Source organism: Gekko japonicus, unplaced genomic scaffold, assembly GCF_001447785.1.
Source record: "Gekko japonicus isolate JY-2015 unplaced genomic scaffold, Gekko_japonicus_V1.1 scaffold1577, whole genome shotgun sequence".
In the NCBI taxonomy this organism is placed as follows: domain Eukaryota; kingdom Metazoa; phylum Chordata; class Lepidosauria; order Squamata; family Gekkonidae; genus Gekko; species Gekko japonicus.
Window position 1 is genome coordinate 1,258 of NW_015168699.1, and position 14,917 is coordinate 16,174.

Genomic DNA, 14,917 nt, shown 5'->3' on the forward strand with positions numbered 1-14,917 from the left:
CAGACCACACTAATGGTTTCCCTTCAGGTATGAAGGGGATCTATGCGATCAGTGGACATATGGGACAGAGTTATGATGAACGGTGACATCCTGGAGTACAGTAATTTGTTCTGTACAAATTACTTCCTTGCCCAAAGCACTCGGGCATCTCTGCTGCTTTGGTGCTTGGCTGGCTGGCTGGCTGGCTGGCTGCCACACAAAGTGGGAGACTCAGCTATGGCACTTTAGAAAAAGAAAAGCAGTGTGGGCTCAGTAGATTTTAATGCTCGCTTTTAATTACCTTTTTAGGGTGTTTCAAAGATGACCGCATTGTGTTCTGGACATGGATGTTTTCCACGTACTTTATGGAGAAATGGGCTCCCCGGCAGGATGACATGCTTTTCTACGTCCGTCGAAAATTGTCCTACGTAAGTGGCGATAATACAGATGGGAAGAAGGTGAGTGGCGAAAAAAAGGCATCTTAAACCTCAAGGACTTCTCCCAAGCGAATGCAAAACTTTTGGCTGTGTCTGTCTCCTTAGAAATAGTGTAAAAAGAGGCTGTGGTCCATGGGCGTGGAACATACTCATGCAGAACAGATAATTGCATATAATCTCTTACACACATTATTCCTTTTTTAAAGTCTGTAGCCTTTGTGATTTTAGGGAAGAAAATGTAATATAATATATATCTAGGGTACTTTCAGGAGATGATTACCACAGTTGAGCACGAAATGGCACCTGGGTATTAGCTTTTTTGGGGTTGGTTTTTTTTTTTTTTTGCAGAAAGTGGAAGTTCTTACCCTGTTAGTCCTTTGCAGTTAGTGCCAGCCGGGTGTGCGGTCGATCTTCAGCTTCAAACGGGGGTGGGTTAAGGTGGCTATTATCTTTCGAGAGTATTTCTCCTTTTACAGATCCTTAGGGCCAAAAATTGCAGATATTTTTATTTTTATTTATTTAAAACATTCGTTAGCTGCCTTTCTAGCTTACGGGGCTTGAGGAGGCTTACAACATAGATAAAATGCATAAAATACATTAAAAACCAAAATTTTAAAATCACATCTCAGGATGGCTCATAAACGTAACCAAATACGGTTCTAAATAAAACCATATGGAGTGTGCGAATTCCTAGTATTGAGCACCCAAGACAGATTGGGTATTCTTTCAGTTTACCACTCACGTAGCTTGCTTCTACCATCCCTCTATGGAAGGCACATGGAGTTTTCCCATGTTCATTGCTGCAGCTCCATCCAGCCCCTGGAAAGATCACTCTTGGGGTCATAGGATCTACTCAGGAGAACAGTGGTGAGGGTGAGTGAGCTTTAGGAAGGAGGACAAGGGTATGAAATTGCCCCTCTCAGTAGAGATGTGCATGCCGAAAAGGGAGGAGGAGTCATTTCTTTTCGTCGTCCCTCCTCACTCCAGCCTCTTTGAGCCTGTTGGCCCCCAAACAACGTTTCCCATCACTATGCAGTATTCCCCTGGTTTCTCTTTGTTTTCTCTCAGCAGGCTGAAGTTGAGGTTTACCGTAGGGATTCTAAGAAGCTGCCTGGCCTGGGGGATCCAGATATTGACTGGGAAGAGAGTGTCTACTTGAACCTCATCCTGCAAAAGGTGACATAAATCTCTTCTTCTGGCGCCTGCTTCTTTGAGTCCTGGAAGCCCTTGTTCTCTGTAGCTCTGTGCAAAGCACAATTGATTTGTTCACTGGGGGGGGGGGGGGGGGGGGGGGGAGAGGTGAGGCCGAGTTTTGGGCCATTGCTTCCCATCTGCCCTGAGTCTCCATGTTCAGCTCCAGGGCTACCCAGTCCCCAGCCTATGAAGCTGTAGAAGAGAAAGGGGAGCACTCAACAGTAGGGCTTTTGGGATGAGTCTTGTGTTGCAACGCCAAGCAGTATTTGTTCGCTGTGGAAATCTATAAAATAGGGGCAGTTGGGGGAGTTTTGAGTGGGTCAATGAAAGAGCCGTGGTTCCTGACTGTCCCTGTGCAGTCACATAGGCCTCTCCCATGGAATGGACTCCCTTCCTTTTGGTGGGGGTGTGGATTGTTTGGGCAAGACCCACACGGTAGCATCTTTGCAACTGAGCCCTCATCCAGATGGTTTCTGCTTCCAGAAAAGCAACTACCATGTGTCTAAGGTGATGGCTCAAGGGTGCCACATTCGCCTGCTTTTCAAACACCAATAGATGCAGGCAAGGATGTTTAACTCTGAGGGTCAATACCCATTTTCTTTTTTTAGCATCCCTGGTTGGCTAATTGGTGTGTGTCTATAAAATATATCTGCTCCCTCTAAGCTGTAGAGTCTTGTGAGCAGAAATTCAACTTTGTGAGCTACTGGCATTAAAGTTGTGAGCGAGCGATTTGGCTACTGCATGAATTAGTTGGCTCTGGGGCCCTCCTTCCTGAGCTGAGACAAAAGTGTGTGAGCCAGAGGCTAAAAAACTGTGAGTTGGCTCACAGTGACTCAGCTTAGAGGGAACACTTTCCTTGAACTTTCATGGTTGCTTCCCCAGGAGGCCTGCCCTGGCATCTGATGTAGCAAAAATTTAACCACCCATTCAAGAGTGCCGATGCCATCGGGAGGAGGCAGCTTCTTCTTGTGAGTTACTTGAAATGAAACACTTGGAAAAGCCGCCTCGGTCTCTGCGACCGTAAATAATGCATGATGTCAGAAGAGGCCAAATCCTGCCATATGACAGACATTGCTAAAAAACACTGCAATGACTGACAGAAACCTCATAAGCTCAGCATACCTCTGGAGAAGTCCTCCTGACTCAGACCCAGTAGATCCCCCCCTCCCCCCCCCGTGTTGAATTGGTATAAAGGAAAATACTAAAATAGTTCGAGAAGCTTCAGCAGGTCCTGACTCACAATACGTTTCAGCCCTAGACAAAATGGTGTCATTCAAGACTATATCATTAGAGTGTTTTGATTTCCAGTTCTTTGGAATGTGGCCTAGATGTTCAAGGAAGTCTGATTTGCTCACAGATCCGGAGGCTTACCTAACGAGTTCTTTGTTTTACTGTATGGGGGACCAAGGAAACAAAATCATAATGTCCTTGCCAGTGTTCCCTCTAAGCTGAGTTAGTGTGAGCCAGCTCACAGATTTTTAGCCTCTGGCTCACACATTTTTGTCTTAGCTCAGGAAGGATGGCTCCAGAGCAAACTAAATTATGCAGCAGCCAAATTGTTCGCTCACTACACTAATGCCAGTAGCTCACAAAGTTGAGTTTTTGCTCACAAGACTCCACAGCTTATAGGGAACATTGATGACAAAGTCCTCTGTAGAGAAGTGGTGGATGCCTTTACAGGCCATTTTATGGAAAAGGAAAGATGTGTTCTACAAGCAGACTAGATGTCGTTTCCGTAGGCCAGGGTCTTCTGAACCAATGAAGTTTCACTGCATCCATTACACACACTGGGCAGAATCCTGTGAACATGGTATCCTTAAAGACCTCAGGATGACTCACCGTGCAGGAGTACTTTCTGACGATAAATTGTCTCAGATTGCAGGTGGCCATTTCAAAGGCCATTCCGCAACCCTGTCAGTCTGGGCTGGTCAGAGGGCAGCAGAAATAAATTAAATTGCTCTAATGCCTCATGGAGTGATAAATGATCCGAATGGTCCACGTGATGTAGAAAGCAAAAAGCAACAACAGAAGCAAAAGAGGGGACCATTTGTAGCAAACCAGCATAATAAGAGAAGTGGTGAAAGTCCCAGGGTGTAGAAGAAGAGGAGATTGGATTTATACCTCCGCCCTTCACTACCTGAAAGAGTCTCAGAGCAGCTTACAAACTCCTTTTCCTTCCCCTCACCACAACAGAGACCCTGTGAGGTAGGTGGGGTTGAGAGAGCTCTTTCAAGGACTGCTCTTGAGAGAACAGCTCTGAAAGAACTGTGACTGACCCAAGGTCACCCAGCTGGGTGGGAATCAAACTCAGGTTCTCCACACTCTTAACCACTACACCAAACTGACTCTCATATGCTGCCTACCCTGTCAAAGAAGTAACTTGCTGATAGGGCCGCTAGATTTCTGTGTGCTGATTGTTCACAGTGGTTCATAAAGTTGCAGAACGAATTTTGGCAGAGGAGGAAATTGTGTTACTAGAACTCTCATCTAAGTTTGGATGACGGAAATGATTGTCCTGTTACCTTCAAAGTAGACACGGGGTCAACAGCTATCCCAGATGCTGCTTATAGCTTACATAGGCTTAGAAGTCTTTTCCCAGGAAGTTCTGGAGACCAAGTGATGCTGCACTGAAAGTTCTGGGATGATTTATAGCAAAATGGGACGCCACTGCCATCAGCGTTTCATCTTTTTATCTGTATTTATGATTGCCATTTGTTGCATACCACGTTATTGCATTGTTTCATGGCATCTGTGTTTTAACGTATTTTAATCTACTGTAAGCCACCCTGAGCCTGCTACGCAAGGAGGCCGGGATATAAATCGAATTAATAAATAAAAATGACACGACAAAAAAATTGCATAACAGGAGACATGCCACTGCTTGGGCTACCAGCCGTCAAAGCCCTACCGGTTTCCCAGAGAGTGGATGAGAGGATAGAATAGATGTCTTTGGCGCAGTGGGATGCCATGCCACCTTTAGGGGTCTTGGTGAGATGTCAGGTGAATCTAGGATACTCTCGAATCAGTTCCTCCAGGCCCCTGATACTGATAGACAAAATAAAGGAATAGCTGGCAAAGATGGGGCAAATGGGAGTTATCACAAAGACAGTGAGGACCTTTGCATACTGAGAAGGTGGCTGTGCCAAAAGCCATGTAGCCAGACTGGGATTTGCATTGACACCTGACACTGCTAAATAAATATATTTATATAAAAAAAAGACTTTTCCTCTCTTCCAGCAGAGCACACTGTGACATAGTTGGCAGCAATGTTCCCTCTAAGCTGTGGAGTCTTGTGAGCAAAAATCCTACTTTGTGAGCAAACTGGCATTAAAGTTGTGAGCAAGCGATTTGGCTCCTGCGCAAATTAGTTTGCTCTGGAGCCATCCTTCCTGAGCTAAGAGAAAAATCTGTGAGCCGGAGGCTAAAAAACTGTGAGCTAGCTCACACTAACTCAGCTTAGAGGGAACACTGGTTGGCAGTAGCCACCGCTTTACAAAATCGGAAATTAGAATAAGGGTTTATGTCAGAGTCCCTTAGCTGAGAACACATCCCGTTGGTTGGTTGGTTGGTTGGTCCTGGTCGTTTCGGTTGGTTCTAATGAAAGGTGTTAAGCAGTATGGCTGTGATTCTGGTTGGTTTTATGTATTAATAGTTCCCCCCACTCCAACCCCTTGGTTTGGTTTCAGCTGGATTACATAGTGACGTGTGCTGTGTGTACCCGTTCAGATGGAGGGGACATCCACGTCCACAAGAAGAAATCCCAGGTGAGGAGCACCATCTAAATCTTGGGAGGTGCCTTCAGCCTTTTGCACTGCACCCTCCTTTCACCCCAGATAACTTCACAAGAACCAAAATGGGGGTGCTCAGAGCAGCATGCTGCCTGAAGTGTCATCCCTGTCTCGGGGGCGGGGGGGGGGATTTAACATAGTCTATGGAAGGCCCTGTCTCCATGGAGTCAGGAAATAACATCCGCTTGGTTTCGTGAAAAGTTTTGCATCTGCTCCAAAGTTGAGCTTGTGGCCGTTGAGTTGGCCTCTCCAGGCGCCAACTTTCCTCTGCCCCAAAGGTGCTTCTGTGGAAGAAAGCAAAGGGACCCTCGGGGTATGGACAGAACACCATCCTGGGCTCCATTTGTGGCTTGCTCTACAACGTGACGGTTATCTGTCAGTCGTGCCTCTACCCCACCCTTCCTCCAAACAGGAAGGATTTGAATGTGGGTCTCTCCGGTCCAACACAGTAACCATTACACCACTCTGCCTGTCTGAATGAAAGCCCCGTGAAGCTCCCTCACGAGGAGGGAGGGCTTCAGGCGCTGATGCTGTCCTCACGGACCTTCACGCTCCCTCCCATCATCTTTCAGGCTCTTTCATCCCTGTACGCCTGTGTTCATTGGGTTCCTTTTGCTCTCCTTCCTCTCTCTGGCACCCCATTCCCCAGTCTTGCTGTCTTGCCCTACCCCTGGTAGGTCCTGATCCTTTTGCTTCTTTCCTGGCCTTTTCACGCCCTTCCCTGGGCTTTCCCTCCTTTTCCGTGTTCCCCAAGCAACTCTCTGCACTGCCACAGCTCTTTGCCTGCTGCTGTGAGAGGGGACGCTCTGGGGCTGGGGGCAGCTGTGGCTCTCCAGCCATTGAGCCCCTTGAGGCAAGACACAGCTGTGGGGAGAAGGTGGGAGATTCTGCTGCATCAGCTGCAGTGGAGGAGTGGGGAGAAGGGGGTCGTTGGCGGGGGTCTGGGGATCAGCGTGGCCTTGTTTCCCTCCTGCAGTCAGCCAGTTTGGTGTTGTGGTTAAGTGTGCAGACTCTAATCTGGGAGAACCAGGTTTGATTCCCCACTCCTCCATTTGCACCTGCTGGATGACCTTGGGCAAGCCGTTGTTTTGATAAGAGCTGTTCTTGAAAAAAGAGCAGTTTCTGTCAGAGTTCTCTCAGCCCCACTTACCTCACAGGGTGTCTGTTGTGGGGAGGGGGAGGGAAACCTCCTCCTCCTTCTCTTCTTCCTCTAATAACTATCAAAGCAAAGTAAATTATTCTTAACATCCCGATATTTTTCTATATATTCTTTAAAGTCCATCCGACTGCCTGTTTGTCTACCCATACCTGCCCTTCCTGCCAGTATTCATAGCTGTGCGTGGAGTGGTCCGTGCAGCCAGTCACATTATACCTTCCAACCGTTCTCTTCTAGCAAGTCTTTGCGTCTCCAAGCAAGCACCCGATGGACAGCAAAGGGGAGGAATCCAAGATCAGCTACCCAAACATATTCTACATGATAGACAACTTTGAAGAGGTAGGGCCTTTGTCAGGACAGACGTTCCTTAGACTTGTCTTCAGACCCTCCTGTCGTGATGTGGGGCCCTCTTGTTGAGTTCCAGCCAACAGTCCCACGGCTAGAAATGTCCAGACATCTGGGCAAGCCGTAGTTTACTAGCCTTGCTCTCTCTTTAGAAGCTCAGAGAGGGGCTTCTGTGGAGCTCTCAGCCGTCTGCTCTCTAGGCCCTGGGTGTCCCGACACTCCCTTGGCTTCGCCATTGCAAAAGTGCCTCCAGATCTGCAGGAACTTTTGCTGTGGATACAAAGCACTGCCAGACTGAAATGGGCAAAACACTGGAATGCGAGTCCAGAGCCAAAGGGAAATGACTTGCTTAGGGAAACTCATAAATGGTGGGACCCGAGTGGCATGTGAAAATGTGGTTGTGTGTTGTTACTTTACTTTAACTATACTGTTCTTACAGCCAGTTCAGCTCTGAACAGTGTCACGCTAAGGAAATTTATTTCATACATGTGTCTATATAATATAAAAAATTAACGATTTTTAATCTGAATCGACTGAGAAAAGAACTTGGCAACTGCCAGTGTAATATTAAAATCCATCCCTGCTAAAAGAAACCTCAAATTATTCAGTTCTCACCTAGAGTCCTGGATATAATGTTTTATCCAACTATCTCTTGCCTCGTTAAGCAAATCACAGTCGAATAGGCAGTGTTGAAAGGCGTCTGTTTGGCCAGAACCGCATTGGCTCAGTCACTCAGAGTAAGGCACCTTATTTAAGCGTCCCGATAGCTCCCCTGACGGAATAGCATTCAATCTAGCCAGCATAAATAGTCCTTTGTAGTGTGGAACTATCAGGAAATCAAAATAGGCTGGAAGAGATTGTGATAACATTAAACCTAAATATAAAGGTGAGCACATGTTGTGTGTTATCAACAGCATGACACGTTTGGGGAAGGGTTTCCATTCCCAACACAACCTGTGATCTTTTGGACTTGATGTAAGAAGCTGTTCCTCTTATTTGTACTTCCTGATTTTTTTAAAGGGATCTTGGCTTATGTCGTGCTTGGTGAGGGGCAATTGTCTCCATCATGAGTATTGCCTTCTGTCTCTTTTCCCCGACCATCCCCTGCAAAAAACCCAAACTGCTGTAGGATTCAGTGTTCCTAGGCCAGTTATTGGGCATTTGCTTTTCTGCCGCAAAATCTCGTATCTCACTTGCCCTGTAAAAGTCATTTTGACAATCTGTGGTTTACATGCACTTCAGGCCGCTTACAGCAATTGGCCGTCTAAGTATTTGATTTCCCTGGGTGTGATGGCAGGTATTCAGCGACATGACTGTCGGGGAAGGCGAGATGGTCTGTGTGGAGCTGGTGGCCAGTGACAAAAGCAACACTTTCCAAGGCGTCATCTTCCAAGGATCCATCCGCTACGAAGCTCTCAAGAAGGTTTATGACAACAGGGTAAGCCAGCCATTTGAGTGCTCCAACCTTGACATCCAGGGAGCCTTGAAAAGGGCAGCCATGTTTGTTCTAGGGTTGCCGTCCCCCTGATGGGGGTGGGGGTCACTGTTCCCTCTAAGCTGAGTTAGTGTGAGCTAGCTCACAGTTTTTTAGCCTCCGGCTCACAGATTTTTGTCTTAGCTCAGGAAGGATGGCTCCAGAGCAAACTGATTGATGCAGGAGCCAAATGGCTCGCTCACAACTTTAATGCCAGTAGCTCACAAAGTAGAATTTTTGCTCACAGGACTCCACATCTTAGAGGGAACATTGGTGGGGGTTCCCCTGATTTTGGGACCCTAAATCTGCCCCGCCCCCGAAGAGCCCTGCTGCACTTGATGTGTCCAGTGTGATGACGTCACCCAGAGGTGACATCACGCCCAGCATGTTGCAGGGGGACACACTAGCATTTGGCTAAAGACTCTACGGTGACTATAGAGTTTTTGGTCAAATGCTAGAGCTTGTGTGTTCCCCCCCCCTCCCGTGGGAAGCCTAACTGGAGTGTCCCCCCTCCCCGGCAAAAGGTAGGGACCTGGCAACTCTAGTTTGTTCTCATATTTGGTTCATTTGCATTTAAATTATGATCTAAATTGATGGACACAGTCTCTATATTTGTGTGTTCCCCCCCCCTCCCGTGGGAAGCCTAACTGGAGTGTCCCCCCTCCCCGGCAAAAGGTAGGGACCTGGCAACTCTAGTTTGTTCTCATATTTGGTTCATTTGCATTTAAATTATGATCTAAATTGATGGACACAGTCTCTATGTTACCGAAAAACCAGAAACAAACTGTGACATATTAACGCTAAACAATATTTCATTGAGGCCTGCAGATGGGTTCTCATATACTAGTAGAAAATTGGTGGGTACTCTACTCACGGCGGCAAAGATAGTGATTGCCAAGCACTGGAAAGACCCGAGTCCTCCAAGTATTCAGCACTGGCTTCATAAGGTGTGGGACTTATTCCTGTTGGAGAATTTTAATACGTTCCATTCAGAAATCCAAACAGAATGTGAATTGATGAGCCCACTTCATGCTTGGTATCCCTTATTGGACAAGATTAATATAGACAAATTTGATTGGGAAAATGTCAGTAATACTAAATACAAATTGTTGTTATATAACTAAAAATTGTTGTCTTGTACGGTTAGAGCAGTTTAGTTTTCTCGCAATACCCTTGCTTTGTTGTTTTGGACTTCCCTGTTGGATTTTTTTTTTTTTCTGTATGTATAAAACTCTCAATAAAATTTATGGTTTAAAATAAAAAACAAACAAACAATATTTCATTGAAGAATCATAATTACACAATGTAGAAAAAGTGAACAATTTCCAATAATAAATGTAGTTATAAATGTAGACGGTGGTCTCCGGAATGTCTTGCCGTTTCGACAATAATCTTCTTCTGAACAAAGATGAATAACCTTATCAAATACAACAAAATAACTGTGTAAGATTTTTGGACTAGTATACAACTCCTTTAACATTACTGTTGTCAATAAAATTGATTGGTATTGTCAACAAATTGTCAATAAAAGTGGTTGTCAATAAAATTGATTGTATTTGATAAGGGGGCAGACAGGATTTCCTGTTTTGTGAAGCTCACTGGTCTGCTACTCGCACAAGTTCTAAACCGCACCCATTGAAAGAAATGTTATCAGGGTTGTTTGGCCACTGCAGGTAAATTCCTGTGTCTTTATATGCGTGTCAAGGCTCTTCACTGCTTCCTTGCCCCAAATCTGATCTGTCAGCTTGAGATCACAGCCAGGTCCTCCTTGACAAAATCTGCCCTTCGGAGTGTTGTGTCATAATTAGCAGGTACCTTTTCTCTCCTTTGCAGGTAAGCGTTGCAGCGAAAATGGCGCAGAGGATGTCCTTTGGCTTTTACAAGTTCAACAACATGGAGTTTGTGCGCATGAAGGGGCCACAGGGGAAAGGCCATGCAGAAATGGCAGTGAGTCGTGTTTCAACGGGTGATACTTCTCCCTATGGAACGGAGGAAGATTCGAACCCCGGCTCACCTCTGCATGAGAGAGTAAGCTACCGTCATCCGGAACGTGTTCCAGGGGCCTGAAGTATGTGTTGCATCTGGTTAAGCTCTTCCTTGGGCTTGCATGGGGCATTGCACGGAAACCCAAGGAGGTCTTCGAAAATACCTATGTGTCTTGTGACTTGTGAAATTGCTCAGCGATTTCTTTTACCAGTGTAACCTGAGAGTTAAGTCAGACCCATCGTAATGCTGCATGTAGTCAGGAAGGCACATGTTTGCCTGTGAAAGGGGCCCTGTTTCCAGCTATGATCACGAATTCACAGTAAGATGTCATGAGAATGAGGGAAGTCTTCCTTCCCACACCTAAGATCTGCTGGTTTAAGGGTTTGCACCTAGGGTTGCCAACTCCGTGTTGGGAAATTCCTGGAGATTTAGGGGCGGAGCCTGAGGAGAGACGGTGAAGAGGTGGGACCTCCGCGAGGTATATCGCCACATAGAGTCCACCCTCCAAAGCTGCCATTTTCTCCTGGACAACTGATCTCCGTAGTATGGAGATGAGTTGCAATTCCAGGAGATCTCCAGGACCCACCTGGAGGTTGACAACTCTGCGTGCCCCCAGTCTGGGTAATGAAACACACATGCCTATAAAATGATACCTTGTCAGAGTGCTGAAGCTCCTAGCACAAGTTTGGATGTGGTGAACTGAGAGTTTTATTAAAGAGAATAAGGAGTCCTGGTAAATGTGAAGGATGCAGTAATAACGCTCGACATTATTAAAAATGCATGTTATTCCAATTCCCCACATATTTGTAGTGGGCGTCACTCAAGGGGGAGGTAATAAGCCAAATGAGGCAGTGTAAAGAAGGTAAAGCCGCTCTGAGACTCCTTTGGGTAGTGAAGGGCGGGGTATAAATCCAGTCTCCTCCTCCTCCTCTTCGTCTGCTGACTCTTCAGCCTGTGCGTTGTAGAGGGCCCCCAAAGACATTTTGGGCAGGGTTGCCAGCCTCCAGGTGGTGGCTGGAGATCTCCTGGAATCACAACTGATCTCTAGACTGCAGAGATCAGTTCCCCTGGAGAAAATGGCTGCTTTAGAAGGGGGATTGTAAGACATTATACCAGAGGTCATTTTGGGGGGGGGGGACGCGGGGGAACGCAGTTCCCCCAGGTGAGGTACGGGGGGCAGGGCACATGACGAAGCCCCGCCCCCTGCTTCCGGCCGCCCCGCTTCCAGCCCTCATTCAGCCAGGAGGAGGCAGGAGAAGAGGGGAGGGTAAGTTGCTTCCTCCCTGCCTCTCCCCACCCCTGCCTGCCTGGGGCCAGGGAGGGCCTTGGCGGGGCTTCCTCGCACTCCCGCTGGCCTTGCAGGTCCACCGCCGGGCCCCTGATGTCAGGGTGTGTGGCATATGCTAATGAGTTATGCTAATGAGTCCCCCAGCTCTTTTTCTACGAAATGACCTCTGCATTATACCCTGCTGAATTCCCTCCCCTCCCCAAACCCCATGTTCCCTAGATTCCACCCCACAAATCTCCAGGAATTTCCCAACCTGGAGCTGGCAACCCTGTTTTTGGGATCTCATGTGACTGGCAGAGTAAGGCTGGTTTTGGTCACCAAGATAAGAAAAACGGGTTAAACTGAGCTTCAAGTTTCAAATGATGGCTCAGAGTCCAAGCTGACTAAATGCAAATAAATGCTTGCTCATAAATTGGAAACGTGCACTTAAAAATAGTCCTTCAGACTCCGTTTAGGTAGGTTGTCCTTTGAGTGGTATTCAAAAACATTTCCTAGCTCTTTCCCCCCCCCCGGTAACGTCTTTCTTCTTTATTTCTCCCCCCTTCAGGTCACTTCCTTCAGCACTCCCCCAACTCCTGAACGCAACAACCGCCCCTCTTTTTTCTCCCCATCCCTCAAGAGAAAAGTGCCCCGGAATCGAATTGCTGAAATGAAGAAGTCTCACTCAGCCAACGATAGTGAGGAGTTCTTCCGAGATGACGAGGAGGGAGGTGAGTGAGCCCCGGGGGAAGCCTTGGCCTGGCTGTGTCGACATGAGGTTCTGGGACTTGTTCCGTGAAGACGGGGAAAGGTTACGGTCACTTGGGGGTGGGTGGAGATGGGGAGTGTACATCCACGGCAGGGTTTTATTTATGTCCTGGTTTGTTTCCTTCCCTTGTGCCCCACTTTTCTTCCCAGTGGGGGTACCCGGAGTGGCTTACAACTCCCCCCCCCTCCGTTTTAGCCTCACAACAACTCCCTGAGGTAAGTTAGGCTGAGAGAGTGTGACTGGCCCAAGGTCACCCAGTGAGCTTCCATGGAAGAGCCGGGATTTGAATGTGGGTCTCCTAGATCCCAGTCTGGTGCGCTAACCTCTGCACCATGCTGGCTCTCTCACACGTTTGCAGGGTCAGTTTTAGGTGCTGCTGCTTACAAAGCCGCTCCTCGGCTTGTCTGCCTGCGTCTGCTGTGAGTTCCTTGGCACGTTGTGGCACCGGAAAGGCAGCACAAACACTACCTTTTGGAAAATATGGAATTTGGTGGCTGGTTACCCTGGAGCTGCGGTGGCTCAAGTGGTTAAGAGGCTGAACTGCAGGCTGTGGAAGGTTGGTAGTTCAGCAGTTCGAGACCCGAGTGTGCCGCATGACGGAGTGAGCTCCCGTCTCTAGTTCCAGCTCCTGCCAACCTAGCAGTTCGAAAGCAAGAAATTGCAAGTAGATAAATAGGTGCCACTTCGGTGGGAAGGGAAGGTTCCGTGCGCCTTGGTGTTTAGTCATGCCGGCCACATGACCACGGAAACGTCTTTGGACAGCGCTGGCTCTTAGGCTTTGAAACGGAGATGAGCACCGCAACCCTAGAGTCGGACTCGACTGGCTTTCGAGCAAGGGAAACCTTTACCTTTACCCTGGATAATCTTCTTCTCGTAGCTAGATTCAGGTGGGGCAGCCGTGTTGGTCTGAAGCAGAAGACCAAAGTTTGAGTCCAGGGACACCTTTAATACCAACAAAGTTTTACTCTGGGTATAAGCTTTTGTGTGCACATACACTTTTTCAGATACAGTGAAATGGAAATTACCAGTCCATACATAAAGTTTGAGTCCAGTGGCACTTTTAAGACCAACAAAGTTTTATTCAAGGTATAAGCTTTTGTGTGCACGGACGCTTCTTCAGATACAATGAAATGGATATGACCAGTCCATACATATGGATAGACAGTGAGCAGAAGATGTTGTAAGATCGCCTCCAAGCTTGAGAGGAGACGGATGGAGCGTAATGGCAGGGTCTGTTAATTACCGTCCGTATTCCACAATTAAGGATACATCTGCCCATCAATCTCCAATTCTGACATATTTATTTCCTTCAATATGTTTCTCCCCGGAATTAAACCCAAACAAATGGTAACTATGTAAACTAAGCTTGTTATTCCTGTTTGGTCCTTGAATATGTTAAACATCTTCATTATGCTGTATGCTAATTACTGCTCACCCTCTACCTATATGTATGGACTGGTAATTTCCATTTCCTTGTATGTGGAGAAGTGTGCATGCACACTTGAATAAAATTTTGTTGGTCTTAAAGGTGCCACTGGACTCAATCTTTGTTCTTCTTGCAGCTGTAAGCAAGAGAGGGCTAGAATTAGCTAGTTTCATTTCAGAGAGATTTGTCTTGAGCCTGGATGTCAAGAGTCCTGCAGCAATCAGTTCCCCTCAACTTTCTTTCCAAAGGAGTAAAGTTTATTGGAGTCTGTAAAGGCAAGTCATCTACACATACATTCAGTGTCAGGATTGAAAAGAAGCGCACGTAGCCAAAAGATATACTTGATTCAAAGGGTCAGGGGATGGTCTTGGGCCAATCAAAAGAAAAGCAAAAGCCCGCCTAAGCTAACCGGCTATACATTCCCAGAGAATAGAGCAACAAGGTACCAAGGTCACAGTCTCAGGCTACAGGGCTATAAAGAAGAGGGAGAATCAAAATCTAACATTCCAAGCCAAACACTCATCCAGCAACAAGCATCCCCCCCCCATCCCAACCTTGGCAGCTGCATAGTTGACACAGGATGGACACATGCTGAGCTAAGTGCTTGGGAGGCCTGTAACATGTCAAGAGTACATGTGGTTCGTTCCTGGAATTGCATTTACTGAATCTTGCGAATGAGGGGTGGGGGTGGGGCGAGAGCTTTACCTGCTTCTTTGCCTCAGTGCTGCCACTCAGAGAAGACAGCAGGAAGTGAGATGGACCAGTGGCTTGGCTTGGTGCAGGGCCTTGAAGTTTATACCTGCTGTCTCCATGGATCGTGAGTTGCAACTTACCTAGCAAAAACGTATGTTTAGGATATACTGGACACTGTAGCGACTCTTTAGCAAAGGACTGAGTAATGTGTGTTAACTGTTGGCACTGTAACTCACAGGATGCGTCCCTTAAACATACGTTTTGGCTGTGTCCAGTCATTCAGTTTTTCTGGGAAGAAGTTATTACTCCTAGTGTATTAGTGTTCATTGATTTGGGGATGTTTGGTGTAGTGGTTAAGTGCGCGGACTCTAATCTGGGAGAACCGGGTTTGATTCCCCACTCC

At 47.0% G+C, this 14,917-nt stretch overlaps 1 protein-coding gene across 1 annotated transcript in view; it reads left to right on the forward strand.

Moving 5' to 3' along the window:
* Window positions 1-281: 281 nt before the first annotated feature.
* KIAA0930 (KIAA0930 ortholog) overlaps window positions 282-14,917 on the forward strand; it is a gene marked incomplete at its 5' end in the record, with an annotated part of 22,818 nt that continues 8,182 nt past the window's right edge. Inside the window, 7 exons of the mRNA XM_015415486.1 lie at window positions 282-437; window positions 1,488-1,592; window positions 5,297-5,374; window positions 6,792-6,893; window positions 8,197-8,337; window positions 10,207-10,401; window positions 12,195-12,357. Coding sequence (XP_015270972.1) covers window positions 282-437; window positions 1,488-1,592; window positions 5,297-5,374; window positions 6,792-6,893; window positions 8,197-8,337; window positions 10,207-10,401; window positions 12,195-12,357 — 940 coding nt within the window. The remainder of the gene's footprint in view (window positions 438-1,487; window positions 1,593-5,296; window positions 5,375-6,791; window positions 6,894-8,196; window positions 8,338-10,206; window positions 10,402-12,194; window positions 12,358-14,917) is intronic.